Source organism: Chlorocebus sabaeus, chromosome 10, assembly GCF_047675955.1.
Source record: "Chlorocebus sabaeus isolate Y175 chromosome 10, mChlSab1.0.hap1, whole genome shotgun sequence".
Lineage (NCBI taxonomy): Eukaryota > Metazoa > Chordata > Mammalia > Primates > Cercopithecidae > Chlorocebus > Chlorocebus sabaeus.
Genome location: NC_132913.1, coordinates 94,241,261 through 94,257,289, shown reverse-complemented (window position 1 = coordinate 94,257,289; position 16,029 = coordinate 94,241,261). Strand labels below are relative to the sequence as shown.

General features: G+C 40.9%; 2 protein-coding genes across 31 annotated transcripts in view; one reads left to right on the top strand and one right to left on the bottom strand.

Moving 5' to 3' along the window:
• FASTKD2 (FAST kinase domains 2) overlaps positions 1 to 1,000 on the bottom strand; it is a 32,846-nt gene extending 31,846 nt beyond the window's left edge. For 2 of the 3 annotated variants that reach the window (XM_073019980.1, XM_007966001.3), the window contains exon 1: positions 853 to 1,000. The gene's annotated coding sequence lies outside the window, so the exon portion shown is untranslated. Of the gene's footprint in view, positions 1 to 744 lie in introns of all 3 variants that reach the window. The other variant, XM_007965999.3, reaches the window with a different exon arrangement.
• Positions 970 to 16,029, top strand: part of MDH1B (malate dehydrogenase 1B) — a 40,593-nt gene continuing 25,533 nt past the window's right edge. For 19 of the 28 annotated variants that reach the window (XR_012094278.1, XR_012094275.1, XR_012094274.1 and 16 more), the window contains exons 1-6: positions 970 to 1,076; positions 5,470 to 5,582; positions 9,128 to 9,262; positions 9,464 to 9,606; positions 10,995 to 11,491; positions 14,669 to 14,810. Coding sequence is in view for 16 of the 28 variants with exons in the window: in XM_038001666.2 (XP_037857594.2) it covers positions 1,013 to 1,076; positions 5,470 to 5,582; positions 9,128 to 9,262; positions 9,464 to 9,606; positions 10,995 to 11,491; positions 14,669 to 14,810 (1,094 nt within the window). In the remaining 12 variants the exon portion in view is untranslated. Of the gene's footprint in view, positions 1,242 to 5,469; positions 5,583 to 9,127; positions 9,263 to 9,463; positions 9,607 to 10,994; positions 11,492 to 14,668; positions 14,811 to 16,029 lie in introns of all 28 variants that reach the window. The other 9 variants (XR_012094277.1, XR_012094276.1, XR_012094273.1 and 6 more) reach the window with 4 other exon arrangements.

Below are 16,029 nucleotides of genomic sequence, written 5' to 3'. Positions count from 1 at the left end.
GGGCTCCCTCCCATCTACCACAATGTGTCCAGTTTCAAAGAAGCCAGCTCACTTTGGAAGTAGTCACTGTATTAATGAGATTTTTCTGGTGTAAAAGCGTTCCATAAAGCTTTCTCTATAGGAGAGATTTTTGTGGCATTGTTATGGAAATGTCCTCAGTGAAAATTACGGGATCAACATTGATAGATCATTTTCTTTTTTCTTTTTCTTTCTTTTCTTTTTTTTTTTTTTGAGACAGAGTCTTGCTCTGTTGCCCAGGCTGGAGTGCAGTGGCGCGATCTTGGCTCACTGCAACCTGCACCTCCCAGGTTCAAGCAATTCTCCTGTCTCAGCCTCCCAAGTAAGTTGGGATTACAGGCGTGTGCCACCACGTCCGGCTAATTTTTGTATTTTTTGTACAGACGGAGTTTCACCATGTTGGTCAGGCTGGTCCTGAACCCCTGACCTCAGGTGATCCACCCGCCTCGGCCTCCCAAAGTGCTGGGATTACAGGCGTGAGTCACCGCGACCGGCCGATAGATCATTTTCAACATGACGATTTAGCAACGGCCGAACCCAGATTATCAAGGATAGGGACTTGAGCAGGTAGAACGGCTCAGTAGAAGCAGCAGAAAACGAAAGCGATGTCTGCATGTGGCCTGCGCTCAGGACCAAGATCTTGTACAACCAGCCAGCCTCACCAGACCCCAGAACCAACTTCAAGAGCCTTTCCTTCTGCAGCTGGACCGCCCAGCATTAACCCACCTCCTTTAAACTTAATTTCGGGACAACTCCTGAGATCTTTCTCCGCCAAGTAAAAAGTCTAGGATGTGATACGGGCAGCCGCTCAGCCCATGCTCGTCCTCCACTCACCTTAGAGTACAACCCCGTGGCTACGTACAGGAGCGGCCATGACAGCGTCCCCGAGAAGCTGCGCGTCTCACGAGATCTTACGGATTCCCTCAAAGGTCAAAAAGCGTACGTTCGCGGCTGTAGCTGAAGGACATACTTAGAAGAAAGCTTGCAGAAGAGAATGACTAGGAGGATCGGCGATACCACAGAGCTTATAAGGGCGATGTTTGATCGTGTATCGCAAGGTAACTCATTCAAGTCCTAACTTTATAAACACCTAACTTCTGCTGGACTCCAGACTTCGTAGTGCGCCTGCGCCTTGCCCTTGGCTGCGTGGTTGCCAGGAAACCGCGAAGCCGCGGTCCCTGCCTCTGAGTCTCTCTCGACCATGGCCAAATTCGTCATTGCGGGTGAGTAATCCCCGCGTCCGCCCGCAGATTGCTCAAAACGCCGACAACAGCTCACCTCCCATGGCCACTTGGCGTGGCAGCCTCTATACGTACAGCTCCATGCGTTGCTGTGGATTTATTCAAAGTTATTTACTGGCCCGTCACGGTGCGCCAAGCACTGTGGGACACTGGGGATGCAATGCAGGGAAACATATCCCTGCCTTCGAGGAGCTTTCAATCTCATGGGGCACAGAACATGTACTTTTGATACGGTGTGATTAATGCAATGAAGGAGACCTGCACAGGCCTCTGGGAGAGTAGACTCCTAATCTGGGTTTGGGGGATGAGGGAGAGGTGGACACAAGGAACTGGCTGGGGAACGTAGGAGCTGAGTTGTGAAGGTGTGAGCTGAGGAGGCTATTCCAGATAAAAGCAGAGAGGCTGGAAGCCTCCTGGCCTAACAGAAGATCTGGATATGTGGAGCGTGACAGGACCAGGGGCTACAACAGGAGCGGGAGCCAGGTCCTTGCATTTCGTGTACATCAAGCAAAGGTGTTTGAACTATATCCTGAAAGCAATGAGGAATTATAGAAAAATTTTAAGCAGGAGAGTAGTCTTAATGAGTTTGCATTTTAGGAAACCTGTCTTGGCAGCAATGGAGAGAATGATTGAAAGTGCTGGTTGACAGCAAGGACTCAACTGAGAAGGCTTTTATTACAGCAATCCATGGTACCTGCCTCCTCTCCTCATAAAGTTTCTTAAAAGAGTAGAGTGCTCTTCCATCTCCAGTTATGCCTTCCAGTCAATCTTGGAAGAAGGCTTCTACTTCTGCTTCCTGACAGAAACTGCTGTCACCAAAGTCACCACTGAGTTTTATAGAAGCTGTTTGGTCTTTTACTTATTTTATCTCTTTGATACATTGAACACAATTGACATCTACCATCCGCAGAAGGTTTTGTTTTGTTTTGTTTGTTTGTTTTTGATACAGGGTCTCACTTTGTCACCCAGGCTGGACTGCAATGGCACAATCATGGCTCACTGCAGCTTTGACCTCCTGGGCTCAAGTGATCCTCCCACCTCAGCCTCCCAAGTAGCTGGGACTACAGGCATGCACCAGCATGCCCAGCTAATTTTTGTATTTTTGTAGACATTTTGTCATGTTGCCCACGCTGGTCTTGAACTCCTACACTCAAGCGATTTGCCCACCTTGACCTCCCAAAGTGCCAAGATTACAGGCACGCGCCACCACACCTGGCCCAGAAGAATGTTTTTGAACACTGACTAACCGTATGGTGGGAAGTCAGTGGAAAACACACTTACAGAGAATGTTGCATGTATGACATTGGCAAGGCAGGGTTCTATAGGAACGATAGCAGGGGACCTTACTTAATCAGGTAAGGGCTTCCCAGAGGGAGAGATTTTAAGCAGATACCTGAAAGATGATAATGAATTACCCAACAGAGAAGAGGTAGAAAGGAGGGGAGCAATTTAGGCATGGGTAACTGGGAGTGGGGTTACAGCAAGGAGAACTGGTTTGGTGATAATTGAGAATATAAAATAAGCATAAAATTGAAATAAGTTTATTAGGACTGAAGCAAATAGTACAAGGAAGAGAATGTCATAAGGTGAGGCTAGAGTTAGGTAATGTAGATTCTTTTGAGTCACATTCAGTAGTTTAGACTTTATTCAGAGTACATGAAATGTTTTTGGAAGGGGAGGAGGGCCTAATCAAATTTGAATTTTATCTGAATGTTATAACTGTAGTGTGGGGGAAAAAGTCTGGATGCCAAGAGACCAGTTAGGAGAATAGTGCTATAGTCCAGGAGGGAGTTGATGGTGACCTCGCCTAGAGTGGCAAACAATGGAGATAGAGAGAAGTGAATGGATTGGAGAGATATTAGGGAGGCAGAATCTATAGAACTGGATGTCTGATTGAGTGGAGGAGTAGAGATAAGGGAGAAAAATGAGTTAAACATTGTTCCCAAGCAGATGTTTGAATAATTACAGAGATTAGGAGTCACTGAAAAAAACAAAAAAGTGGAAGAGTAGGCTTAATACTCTAGATACTCTTACTACTCTTAGATAATTAGGGAAATGAACATAAAAAATATAAGCGACTAAGTAAATTTAGTACGGGAATGGTGAAAAAATACATCATAGACCATCTGAGTGTGTATGAGACATTTTGAAGGAGATGGGAAAATACAGGAGGGTGTAGGCATCTAGATAAGGAGATAGATCTAAGCTGGAAATATAGATTGCTACTTGAAGCCAAGGGAATGAAGCAGATTGGCCAAAAAGAATATGTAAGATATAAAGACATGATGCTTCTCAGAATGATACCTTTTAATGGGTTGAAGGAATGGAAAACTACAAAGGATAGAAAGGAGTAACCAGAGAAGTAGGAGAACCTGAAGAATGCCCCCACTATAGCAGGTGTTTCAAAAGGTTGGAAGGGGGCAGTAGTGGCAGATGCTGCCAAGGGTCAACAAGAAAAGGATCGGAAAGTATCTGTTGGATTTAGTGGCATGGAAGTCCTCGGTGACCTTCAAGAGAATTGTGGGGTCTGCTACATTGCAGTGGGTGAGAAATAAATGGAAGTGAAGAACTGAGGATGGCAAGTATAGAGAACTCTTTCAAGATAGTTTGATCAAAAAGGACATATGAAAGGCAATAGCTAGAGGGGGAGATGAGTTTTTTGTCTCTTAGGACAGGAGGAACGTAATGAGTATATTTAAATATGACAGAAAGGGACTATCGGAAACAGATACAAGACTCTAGAAAGAAAGGATAATTAAGCAAGGTTCCTGAGAAGGCAGATGAGGGTGGGATTCAGAGCATAAGTGGTGGGATTAGATTAGACAGGAGGTGGAACTCCTCTTCCATTGAAGTGAAGAAAGGAGGAAAGGATGAGTCCAAAAGCAGACAGGCATGTAGATGTGATGGAGGAGGTTGGAGGTTTTCCAAACTAATGCCGTTTTGTTTTGTTTGGATTGGTTTTTGTAAAGTAGAAAGCAAAGTTGTTTGTTGTGTTCTGATAATACAGAAGAATGTTGGGGAGAAGGAAAAGATTTGCAGGAAGAGGAAAAAGTTTGGAATAGTAATTGTGGAGAACAGAAGAGAATGCTGATAAGGGAAACAAAGGGATCTCCACGCAGGGTTGAGGGCCAATTAAAGCTGGTGACGATGAATTTTAAAGGTGCCCTGTGCTTGGTTCTACCATGTTTCTGTAGTGGTGCCTAGCAGGTAGGACCCAGCTACAGAAAAGGCAAGTAATTAAGTTCATCCAAGATGAGGGGCTTTTATCAGGCTCATTTCCTAAAAGGATAGTGGGGAGAGATAATTTAAGACATCAACCAGAAAGTGGTTTGAAGAAATGAACCATAGATTTGAACTAGACAGGGCGGCTGATAGACAGGGGTCGCTTCAGACAGGTTGATAACTTAGGAGTTTCCATGAGGCCAAGGAACTGGTGACTAGGAGTTACGGAGGAAGAATGCTACAGAGAGGGCTCTGCATTTTGCCCCATCCCTCCTGCTCTATCAGATGCCCAATTCCATCTGGTGTAGTGGCTTTAACTTCCTGGGTGTTGATGGCTACAAACTGTGTGTCTGAAACCCTTACAGGGCACCTGCACCTATATATATATATATATAGCTACTTGCTAATCATATCCACTTAGACATACTACAAATACCTCCAACTGCACTTGACTAAAGTTAAATTTCTCATTCATGATTTCTCTCTAGTTAAGGTCGGTATCATCTGCCCAGGCCAGAAAATAGAAGTTATCCCAGATTCATCTTTCCCATCCCCACAACTTCCTGACACACATCAAATCCAAAAGTGATTTTACCACCACTCCTTACTTCAAACTTTACCTTTTGGTGGCCATTAGTGAGTAGTTCATTATCAGCACTAATTCACGCTGAATTAGTAGTAGTTAGCAGCCTCCTAGAGGAAGTAAGGTCCAGCATATTACTAGAAGAGAATAAATATTCAGTAGGTTTTTTTTTCTTTCCACATTTTATTACTTAAGATTCTGACCTCCTATGAAGTTTATTTTATTTGTATTAATCTAATAAACATCAGAAGTTTATGTCATAGCAGTTTCAGTTTATACTACAACTTTATGTTACTAAATTATATCATAACTATGACTAATTCTGTAATTACATATCAAATACTTAGAACTACATAATAATTTATGCATGATGAAAGAAAACATTGCTAATTTGAACTCTTTTAGGTAGAGCAGATTGTCCATATTATGCTAAAACAGAACTTCTGGCAGACTATTTACAAAAGAATCTTCCTGATTTTCGGATACATAAAATCACACAACGTCCTGAGGTTTGGGAGGTAAGAAGCCTTTATAGTTTGTTGAACTCACTCATGCACAAAATGTGTTTTAATTTGATGAAATATTAGCTGGTGTATTAGATTGGCTTCTAGTAATGACTGTTCATGTACAAGTGATATTTGAATACTAGTAAAACAAGTCCCTACTTACCAGTCTCAAAATAATATTTATGTTTTTCCCTAATATCTAGTAGTACAAATGAGACTCTAATCAATAAGTGGATGAGTTTGGCCACACCCCCTGAAGAATCCAGGTAGCTTACACTGCACTTGCTAACTTTTCATTCTCCTTGGTATTGATTTCCAATGACTTCTTTGGGATACCCTTCTTCGGGATACCCTTCTTTGGGACTCTGTTTCCCCAGAAACAGACTTTGAGATGTAGATTTTGGTGAAGGGTCTTTGCTGGGAAGTGGTCTTGGGAACAGCATCCTGAAACGGAATGAGGGCGGCAGGATTGGGTAAACGAAGAAGTTAAACTTCGACATAGCTGCAACAGAGGGCTCAGCGGATCCCACAGTGAACTCTTGATGGCCTTTCAGAGGTATTCCAAACTGAGGCAAGGTAGTTGAGCCTTTGTGCTCCCTCCTCAACCAGCCATTGGATATCAGCTGCCCCTGAGAAGGAACTTAACCTTAGGCAAGGCAATTTTCTTTGGCTGAAGTCAATTCCTAGAGAAAGAATGGAGTCAGACTTTAAGTTATCAGCCTCTAATACGCCGGGTGCCTGAGAGAGTGAGTGCCTCATTTGTGAAGGGGGAACCTGGAGTGTACATGACAGCACTGGCTACAGTCCACCTGTTGTGCCTTTTGGATCCACATGCTCCCTATAATCAGTTCACACCGTCTTGGAACAGCTCCTTGGATTCTGGTTGCCATCTTTCCCTGGGGAAACTTTACAAGAGAAAGGTTAGTCAAATGAACTATAGTCTCCACTGCTCATAATTTCAGGGACAAACTGACAGTCATCACCTCTTTTCTCTCCCCCTCTTCTCTACCATCCATTGTAGATTTCCCTCACTCTCTGCTGGTCTGGTCTTCAGCTAAGTTATCTCGTCTGCTGGGTTGTTTAGTGCTTCTGTCACAAAAAATGTTCTCTGGTTGGCACTGCCCACTGGCCTCTATTATTTCAGGATTTTATCATCTCAATTGCCAGGGAGTTCAGGTGTGTAGCAGCATGTCCTTTAACAGCCTTGGCCACAATCATATGAAAAAATGCTCAACATTACAGGGTTATTAGAGAAATGCAAATCAAAACCACAATGAGATTCCATCTCATACCAGTCAGAATGACTGTTATTTAAAAGTCAAAAAATAACAGATGCTGGTGAAGTTGTGGAGAAAAAGGAACACTTATATACTACTGGTGGAAGCATAGAAAGATAGAAATAACAATCAACCCAGAAATCCCATTACTGTGTATATACCCCTCAGAATATAAATCATTCTTTTATAAAGACACATACACACATATGTTCATTGCAACACTATTCACAATAGCAAAGACATGGAATCAACCTAAATGCTTATCAATGATAGACTGGAGAAAGAAAATGTGGTACATATACATCATGAAATACTACACAGCCATAAAAAGGAATGAGATCATGTCCTTTGCAGGGACATGGATGGAGCTGAAGATCATTATCCTTAGCAAAGTAATACAGGGACAGAAAGCCAAATACTGCATATTCTCACTTATAAGTGGGAGCTAAATGAGGAGAACACATGGACACAGGGAGAGAAACAACACACACTAAGGCCAATCAGAAGGTAGAGAGTGGGAGGAGGGAGAGGATCAGGAAAAATAACTAATGGGCACTAGGCTGAATACCTAGGTGATGAAATAATTTGTACAACAAATCCCATGACACAAATTTACCTATGTAACAAACCTGTACTTGTACCCCTGAACTTAAAATAGAAGTTTAAAAAAAAAAAAACAGCCTTGGCTTAGAACGGACAGCTACACTGGGCTTCTCAGTGACACTGGGACCCCTCTCACCAGTGCATTCCTTATCACTTAGGTGCATGTCGTATCCTGCAGTCCCTTCCAGAGAACATGGTTGAATGGTGGGCTTTCCAGCCTTCCGTAGTACCACGTTCACTAGTGTTTTTGTTTTTTTTTTTTAATTAATTTATTTTTTTTGAGACAGAGTTTTGCTCTTGTCACCCAGGCTAGAGTGCAGTGGTGCAATCTCAGTTCTCTGCAACCTCCACCTCCCAGGTTCAAGCAATTCTCCTGCCTCAGCCTCCTGAGTAGCTGAGATTACAGGTGCCCACCACCACGCCCGGCTAATTTTTATATTTTTAGTAGAGATGGAGTTTCACCATGTTGACAAGGCTTGTCTCGAACTGCTGACCTCAGATGTTCCCTCCGCCTCGGCCTTCCAAAGTGCTGGGATTACAGGCGTGAGCCACTGTACCCGGCATCACTAGTCTTTTGATCCATTCTTCTACTGTCTTCCATGAAGTCTGGCATTTCTATTTTATTTAATTACTTCCTCCAAGTTTCTAAGAGCCAGTCTGGCAATATGTTGTCCCTGTCTTCTGAGGTCCTTGCCAGGGTATACACTCTTGAATTACAGAAAAGTGATTCATACTAATGAATTCTCCCTTGTCTAACTTCATGTTCCACTCTCGATTCAGCACTGTAAGGGTCTAGTCCTTTACACACACTCGCAGCTCCTGCTGGGACATTAACATGCTCTGCAGGGTGTGGAAGGTTTTTTGGGGTAATGTTTCTTTCCTTCATAGGCCCAGTACTTCATTGGTCTGGCTATGCTGTGGCTAGAGGGACCATGTTGGAATCCTCATAGCAGCACTGTTTGCTTTAAGTGAGATAAAGGCAGGCATATCTTCAATATCAGCAAGGAAATTAGTTTCCAGGATTTTATTGGTAAGGTGGCCTCATTACCCATGCCTCCAATGACATGGTTTTTAAGACTGCTGCCATGTACTTTGCTGATAAAAATGTTGCCGTTTGACTCTACTCAGATCTTGTCATTGGAAGGCCTAGCCTATACAAACCAGGTAATGATAATTTAACTTTTTCTGATAAATATTATCGGAAATCTCCAAATAACTTTTAGCTTATTAATTTAGTCTGAACTACATAAACCACACTCACAGATTTGAAAAACAGTATCAAATGTTATATGCCCCTAAAACTGGAAATATTGCATGTGTAGAAGAATAAGGGCAAAACTAGTTGAATTTTTTAAAAAATCAGTTGAGTTGGAACATGTAACCTCTCTTTAAGCTAAACACTTGCATTCCAGATCTCCTCAGCAAAAAGAGCAACTTTCAGTACCTTTATTTGGTCAATTAATTTGAAGAATATGCTTTCTTATCTAATTAATCTGCTACTAACATCATCACTATTTTCTATATTTACATTTTAGTCTTTAAAGATATCTAAATTATATTATATATATGTAGTGACATTAAAAACAACCTGGTATTTTAATGTTTGAATTCAAAAGTATTAAATTGAATTCCCAGGCAGAGTTAATATATGACTTCACTTGGAATATCATTCAACAGGATTGGCTAAAAGATGTGTGTGAAAAGAATAAGTGGAGTCACAAGAATTCCCCTATCATATGGAGGGAGCTGTTGGATCGTGGAGGAAAGGGTTTGCTTTTGGGAGGATATAATGAGTTCCTGGAGCATGCCCAGGTATATAAGTTAACTTGACTTATCTGTTCTAACAATGATAATTCTCTTACATTATTTTATTTTTCAATTATCTTGCTTTCTGAGACATTCTCTCATGTCTCTTTTTATTGTATTTTGACTTTAAACAAAAACTTTCCATTATAGCCAATTTCAACTAGTTATCTATTCTCTCATGTTGACTTTTTCTCTCCCAATATTTAGCTTTACTATGATGTCACCTCTAGCATGACGACTGAGTTGATGATGGTAATTGCTCAAGAGAACCTGGGGGCACATATAGAAAAAGAGCAGGAGGAAGAAGGCCTGAAAACTTGCATCAACCCCTTGCAGGTCTGGATCACCAGGTAGGACAGTCAAATCCCAGGATTCACGAGATTGACTTTTTATATTTAGAAAAGACAATGAGATGGGATTAATTTCATAATGGAAGAATAGCTGAATTGTGTGTATACTTATATGTATACACATATACATATGCCTCTGTGTGTGTGTGTGTGTTTGTATTCTCCATATAACTCATAAATGAGTTTTAGGTTTTACAGACACACACACACACATATACTTGTTCTAAAAACAACTCTATAGCATGGCTGCTTTGCAGAAGCTCACCCTTTCTGACTGTTGCTCTCTCCCTCTTTCCCACTTGCTAGAGCTTTGTTTGGCTTTTCTCTATGCACCCACTCCCTCTCTGTAACCCCACTCCCCTCACCTTGCTCCCTTTTGCTTTGCTCCTTCTCATATGTGCTCCTCTTTGCTCCCAGTCTGGGTGCATGCAGTCCTTGTTGTCACACTCTCTCTCTTTCTTTCTCTGCACTGTCACTCTGTCTCTCTTGCTCTCTCTCTCCCACCCCTTCTCCTTTCCTCACCCCTCAGTTTGTCTTTTGCACTTTCCTGCTCATACGTACGTGTGTATCCTAATATATACACTCATTTTTAAAATTGTTATTATGAAATATTTTAAATACAGAAAGGAATTGAGAATGATGTAATAAACATCCATGATCCTATCACCCAGATTTAATAACTATCACATCTTCTTTAGATGTTTCAAAGGATTAAATTGGTACAGATACTGTTGAAACCCCCGTTGTACACCTCCCTAAACCCACTGTGAATACCAGAAATGCCCAGATACGTTTCTGAACTTCCCGTGGCAGGCATTACAGTTCACAGTTGATAGTCACAGCTGTAGACAACTGCAGAATTGTGGCTACAGATACACCTTACATAGTCTGTGTTGATCCCAGCCATCTTTGTAAGGATTTTTCTGTGTAAGAATTTGGAAAAGGTAGCCCTTTCCAAAAAAAAAAAAAAAGAGATGTCATTATTGTGTAGATGAGGTTGTATTTTTTAAAAAAGAGCTATGGCTAACTGAAACTTTTATCTTTATCTTTTTAGGAGGAAATGTAAACACATATTTACAGTAATATAATACAGTTTTTTTCTTTTGATTTCTGTATAGGGGGAATTCTGTTTTCTTTGAAAAAACTAATGAACAGGTGTATTTATTATTCGGGGACTGATTTCAGATGGTCAGAGCAAGGGATTGGTAGTGAGAAGTTTTTGTTCTACTTTTGACTTCTAGCCTTAAAATGTCAATGCGGCTGTGTTTGTGCTTATTTAAATATTAAACCACCCTACTGATGCACATGCAGAAATATCTATTAAGAATAAAGGCTTAAAAGGGACAAAGGATGTAACTATTCACAGTCCAGCTTTGCATTTTTATCAGTGCCTCTGCTCCTGCCTGCTACAACCTAATTCCCATATTGACGAGTGGCGAAGTGTTTGGGATGCATACAGAAATTAGCATAACTCTATTTGACAACAACCAGGCAGAAGAATATCTCAAAAGCCTTGTGCTGGAGACCCAGGACCTAGCGTCACCCGTCCTGCGCAGTGTCTCCATCTGCACGAAGGTGGAGGAGGCCTTCTGCCAGGCCCACGTCATTGTGGTGCTGGACGATAGCACCGACAAGGAGGTGTTCACTCTGGAGGACTGCCTCCGAAGCAGGGTGCCTCTGTGCAGGCTCTATGGTTACCTGATAGAGAAAAATGCTCATGAGTCCGTCAGAGTCATCGTGGGAGGGAAAACCTTTGTGAACCTGAAGACAGTTTTACTCATGAGATATGCCCCACGCGTCGCACACAACATTATTGCCGTGGCACTGGGGGTGGAAGGTGAAGCGAAAGCCATACTGGCCAGAAAACTGAAGACAGCTCCTTCATGTGAGTGAACGTCTCATTATGTTTTTGTTTTTATTTTGAAGCAACATGATTTCAAAGCAGCTAGGAAGAACACTGTCCCCTCTAGGAACATTCTGAGTATCTGGAATAGGAAGTATAAAACAGGCATAAAGAAGTTATTGTGTGATTTGACTACTGTGCAAATGTTGTTGTTGTTGTTGTTTTTTACTGGCTTTTGTGTCTGGCTTTTTCCATCATTATAAAAATCAATAAATGTTTAATACGATACAATTTATATTATGCAGGTGATAATTTGACATATCGTATTCCATTTTTTCCCATAATAATAGTCAATTGAGGTAACCAGTGTTTAAAAAAAAAAGCTATGTGCAAGTGGCTCTGCCCCACTTCCCACCCGTATGACCTTGAGCCGTCATTTAGTCTTTTCGGTGCGTCGGTTTCCTCATCTGTAAAATGAGGACATTAACAGTGCCTATCTCCTAGAATTGATGTGAAGATTCGGTGAGATGTATTCCTAAAGTGCTTAGAAGAGTGTATGGCACCTAATAAACATTTCCAAGGATGTTAAGCTTATTAATAGGATTACGATATCTGATCAGTTTCTGCTCCTATTAATCTTTGAACTGGTAAATATCAGAATCATATGAAGATGAGAAGATGAGACTAGATCAGAAAATTGATTGTTGCATTTGAAAAGGGAGATAATTTTGGACATATTTTAGCTACTTTTGCCCTTAGATGGAGCAGGTGCAAGTATCCATTGAGAAGGGAAGGAGATGCTAGGCATTCTCTCAAGCAAAATTGGAAAGACAATGAAATGTGAACCTAGAATGTTCCCAGTCAGGACAAAAAAGGCTTCAGTGAACCTCTAACATTATAGCCAGATCTGTATTTTCTTTTTTGTTACAATGAAACTCTGTAAATAATAATTTCTGGTATTCTTGCATACATATCTTTAGTATTTTATCCCCACAATCAGTAAAACACTCAACCAAATTGATGCTACAATTATTCAAAAGGAAACAAAAACTTTTTTCTATATTATCTCTATCATCAACCTTCTAATTACATGTGTAGACAGTGACTTATCACAGAAAGTCTATGATACACTACTGAAAAGTATCAAGAAGAATCTAAAACAAGGTGTATGTTTGGGTTAGGGGGTTCAGGGGGTTGGGGGCTTTCAGCCAGAAAGATGCTGTCTTGTGGGTCTGCTGGTACCATGACTCTAAGCTCCACTCTACTCAAATCCAATAAGCATGTGAGAAGCAGAAAAAAGAAAAATGGAGGAAAGTTGGTAAAAGGAAAAAGGCATTAGAGGGACAGTAGTCCAAGTAGAATTGTCAGTGAGGCAGCAAGGAGACAGCCAGCAATGACCAAAGTTGAGCAAAACATCATGAAAGAGAAAAACCACCAAGGAAATTATTCAGGGATTATTTGAGATGCCAAGAGGGTGGCAAACCTTTTCAGAAAAGCAAGATTCATGATAACCCCTAAGTTCAGTTCATAAATCGCACTATTTATCAGGCCATGTGTATTGGCTCGTCAGGACTCCTTCTGTTGCAAAAAAAGTCAACTCGAAGTAACTGAAGTCACCAGGTACCATGGCTCACACCTGTAATTCCAGCTACTTGGGAGGCTGAAGTGGGAGGATCACTTGAGCCCAGGAGTTTGAGGCTGCAAGTAAGCCATGAGGCTGCAGTGAGCCTGGGCAACAGAGTAAGCCCTTGACTCAAAAAAATACAAAAAGTGATTGAAGTCAAATAGAGAACTTTTTTCCCCACATAACTGAAAAGCACAGGAAGTAGTTCTTATTTCAGACATAGCTGGATGTTGGAGCTCAAACGGTGGTGCCAGGACATACCTGTGCTCTCTCTGCTGGCTTATCACTCTGCTGTGCTCTTCGTGTTGGTCTCCTTCGCAGTTTGGCCCTAAAAGGTGGCAGAATGGTCACTGGCATCCCAGACTCACATGCTTGTAGTTTACATACCCCAGGAGAATGAGGGTTTTCTTTCCTAGTTGTTTGTGCAAAAAGGAGTACAAACTTATCGTCCAGGCTTGGACCGCTTGCCCATCTCTAAATCAACCATCACGGCCGGGGGCGGGTGGGGGGTGGGTGGAATCTGCATCTAATGCCTATAGGTGGACCTAAGGCGTGAGGACAGTCCCACCTGACACATAGATAGGGACTGACATTGGAGAAGGAGTAGTTATTTAAAGAAAAATCAGGATGCTCTTAATGAAAAAAAAAAAAAAAAAAAAAGAAGGAGGAGGGGGAATTCAGTAGGATGTTCTGTTAGTTGAAGACAAAAGCAATCTTATACAAGAGAACAGGGAAGAAGTTAATCTCCACAGTAAGAAGTGGTGTGGACTTAAAAGTGATTTTTTAGGCAAATAAATAAGTTAAATAAGTAAATAAATAAAATTATTTATTTGCAGTTTTCATACAACCTTCCTAGACAGTTCACAATGATAAAATCATATTGAATGCTAATGCCTATTTCTCTCTAACCACTGTGGTCTTATTTTACTTCTTAGCATGTATCACTTTGTATAACAGTTGTTTTCTCATCCAATTTCCACCACCTCTAGAATGTTGCAAGGATTTGAGCTGATTTGTTTTCTTCTAAACCTAGTACCTTAGAGGTGCCTCACACATAGAATAGAATTCATAACTATTTGTTGACTAAGATGTTGCCCAGGGTCCTCTTATAATATCCTCATTTTGCCAGAGATGAAACCCATCAGAGAGTTAAGTGATTTGCCCTAATTTCTATTCTAGTCTAGAAGCAAGAACTTGTCAAAAATCAAAGCATATTAAAAAGTCCTTTCTCCCTCACCTCTCTTGACCTGTCACTCACTCTCTCTCCACCTCTCTCTCTCTCAGTCGCAAACAAAGTCAGGACAAACACCAGTGAAATAATTTTCAGTAGCAGTTTCTTTCAGGGAACATTTCATTATTTCTTTAATTTAATTATACACCATATCATTCATAGAACATTATTAGGTACTGCCAAACTATGATAATTAGGGAGGTGATCCACACATTTTGCACAGTTTTAGGAATCATAAACTTAGATTCATTTTATAGCAAAAGAACCAATCCTAAAACAAACATGCACACAAACAAAAAATAGGGTTCAAGTAATTTTTATATTAATATACCTTATTATTTTTTTAACTTTCTATTCTTCACAGACATTAAAGATGTGATCATTTGGGGTAATATCAGTGGAAATAATTATGTTGATCTGAGAAAAACAAGGGTGTACAGATATGAGAGTGCCATTTGGGGACCTCTTCATTATTCACGCCCTCTTTTAAACTTGATTTTTGACAGGTATGGTATATTTTTAAGTGAAGCATACTGACAGTATTAAAATAAATGTTTAATGTAATCTTGTAATCTTTTAAATCATCTTATAAATCTTTGTACAAAAGTAACTTGCATTGTTCACACTCGTATTTGTTCATGCTGTCTACCACAGAAACAAAATTCCACAGAATATCAACTAGGTAATTGATTTGATTTTGAAATTATGAATTATTATATTTCAGATCTTTCAGTAGCTCATATATTCAAGCAAGGTTATCTCTAAAGCAAGCATGTATAAGGGAATCTTACTAAGTGTAAAGACAGAGCTATCTATCCAGGTTGAAATTAATTGAAATGTTTTCAAGCAAGGAATTAAGATGATGAGCAGGCACAGGCCAGGCTGGGCATTGTGTGGCAGGAGGCCGAAGCAAGAGGTCGTGAGGAACACGGTCCCAGGACCAAGCCTCCCAGGCTGGGATTCTCACTTAGCCACTTAGTAGCTGTGTGACCTTAGAGAAGCTACTTAGCCTCTCTATGACTCAGTTTTCATCTGCAAAGTGGAAATGGTAACATAATAAGGGCCCTCCCTATAGGGTCTTGGGGAAGATGAAATGGACTACTCCTGGTAAAGGACTTAGAGCTGTGTCTGCACAATAAGCCCTAGCAATTATGATGAGGCAGAGGAGAAGCAGGAAGGAGCACCTCTGAAGCATTTTTTTCTAAACTTTGCAGCACTTTCCCAGTGGTAGCATTTTCTTTCCATTGCCCGTTGCTTTCCTTTTCTTCCTCAGATCATAGGAACTTCACCCCTGCCTAGGGAGGATGTGTCCCAAGTTCACTATTTTGAAGCGTGATTCCTCTGCATTTGCTGCCTGGGCAGGACCAGTGTTGCATAGAGCTGTCGTGCAGGGTTAGCAGAGACTGACCAGCTGGACTATTCTCTGAGTTTAGACTTCAGATCATAAAAATATAATTATTTTCCTAATTCTCAACGTGAATCCAGCTTGAGCACCCCAATCCAAAAATCAGAAATCTGATCTGAAATGCACCAAAAACTGAAACTTTTTGAACACCAACATGATGCCACTAGTGGGAAATTCTACACTCGGCACCTTTGCTTTCTGGTGGTTTAATTTACATGATCTTTGCTTTGTGCACAAAATTATTAAATACGTTGTATAAAATTACCTTCAGGCTATGTGTATAAGGTATATGTGAAACATAAATGAACTTTGTGTTTAGA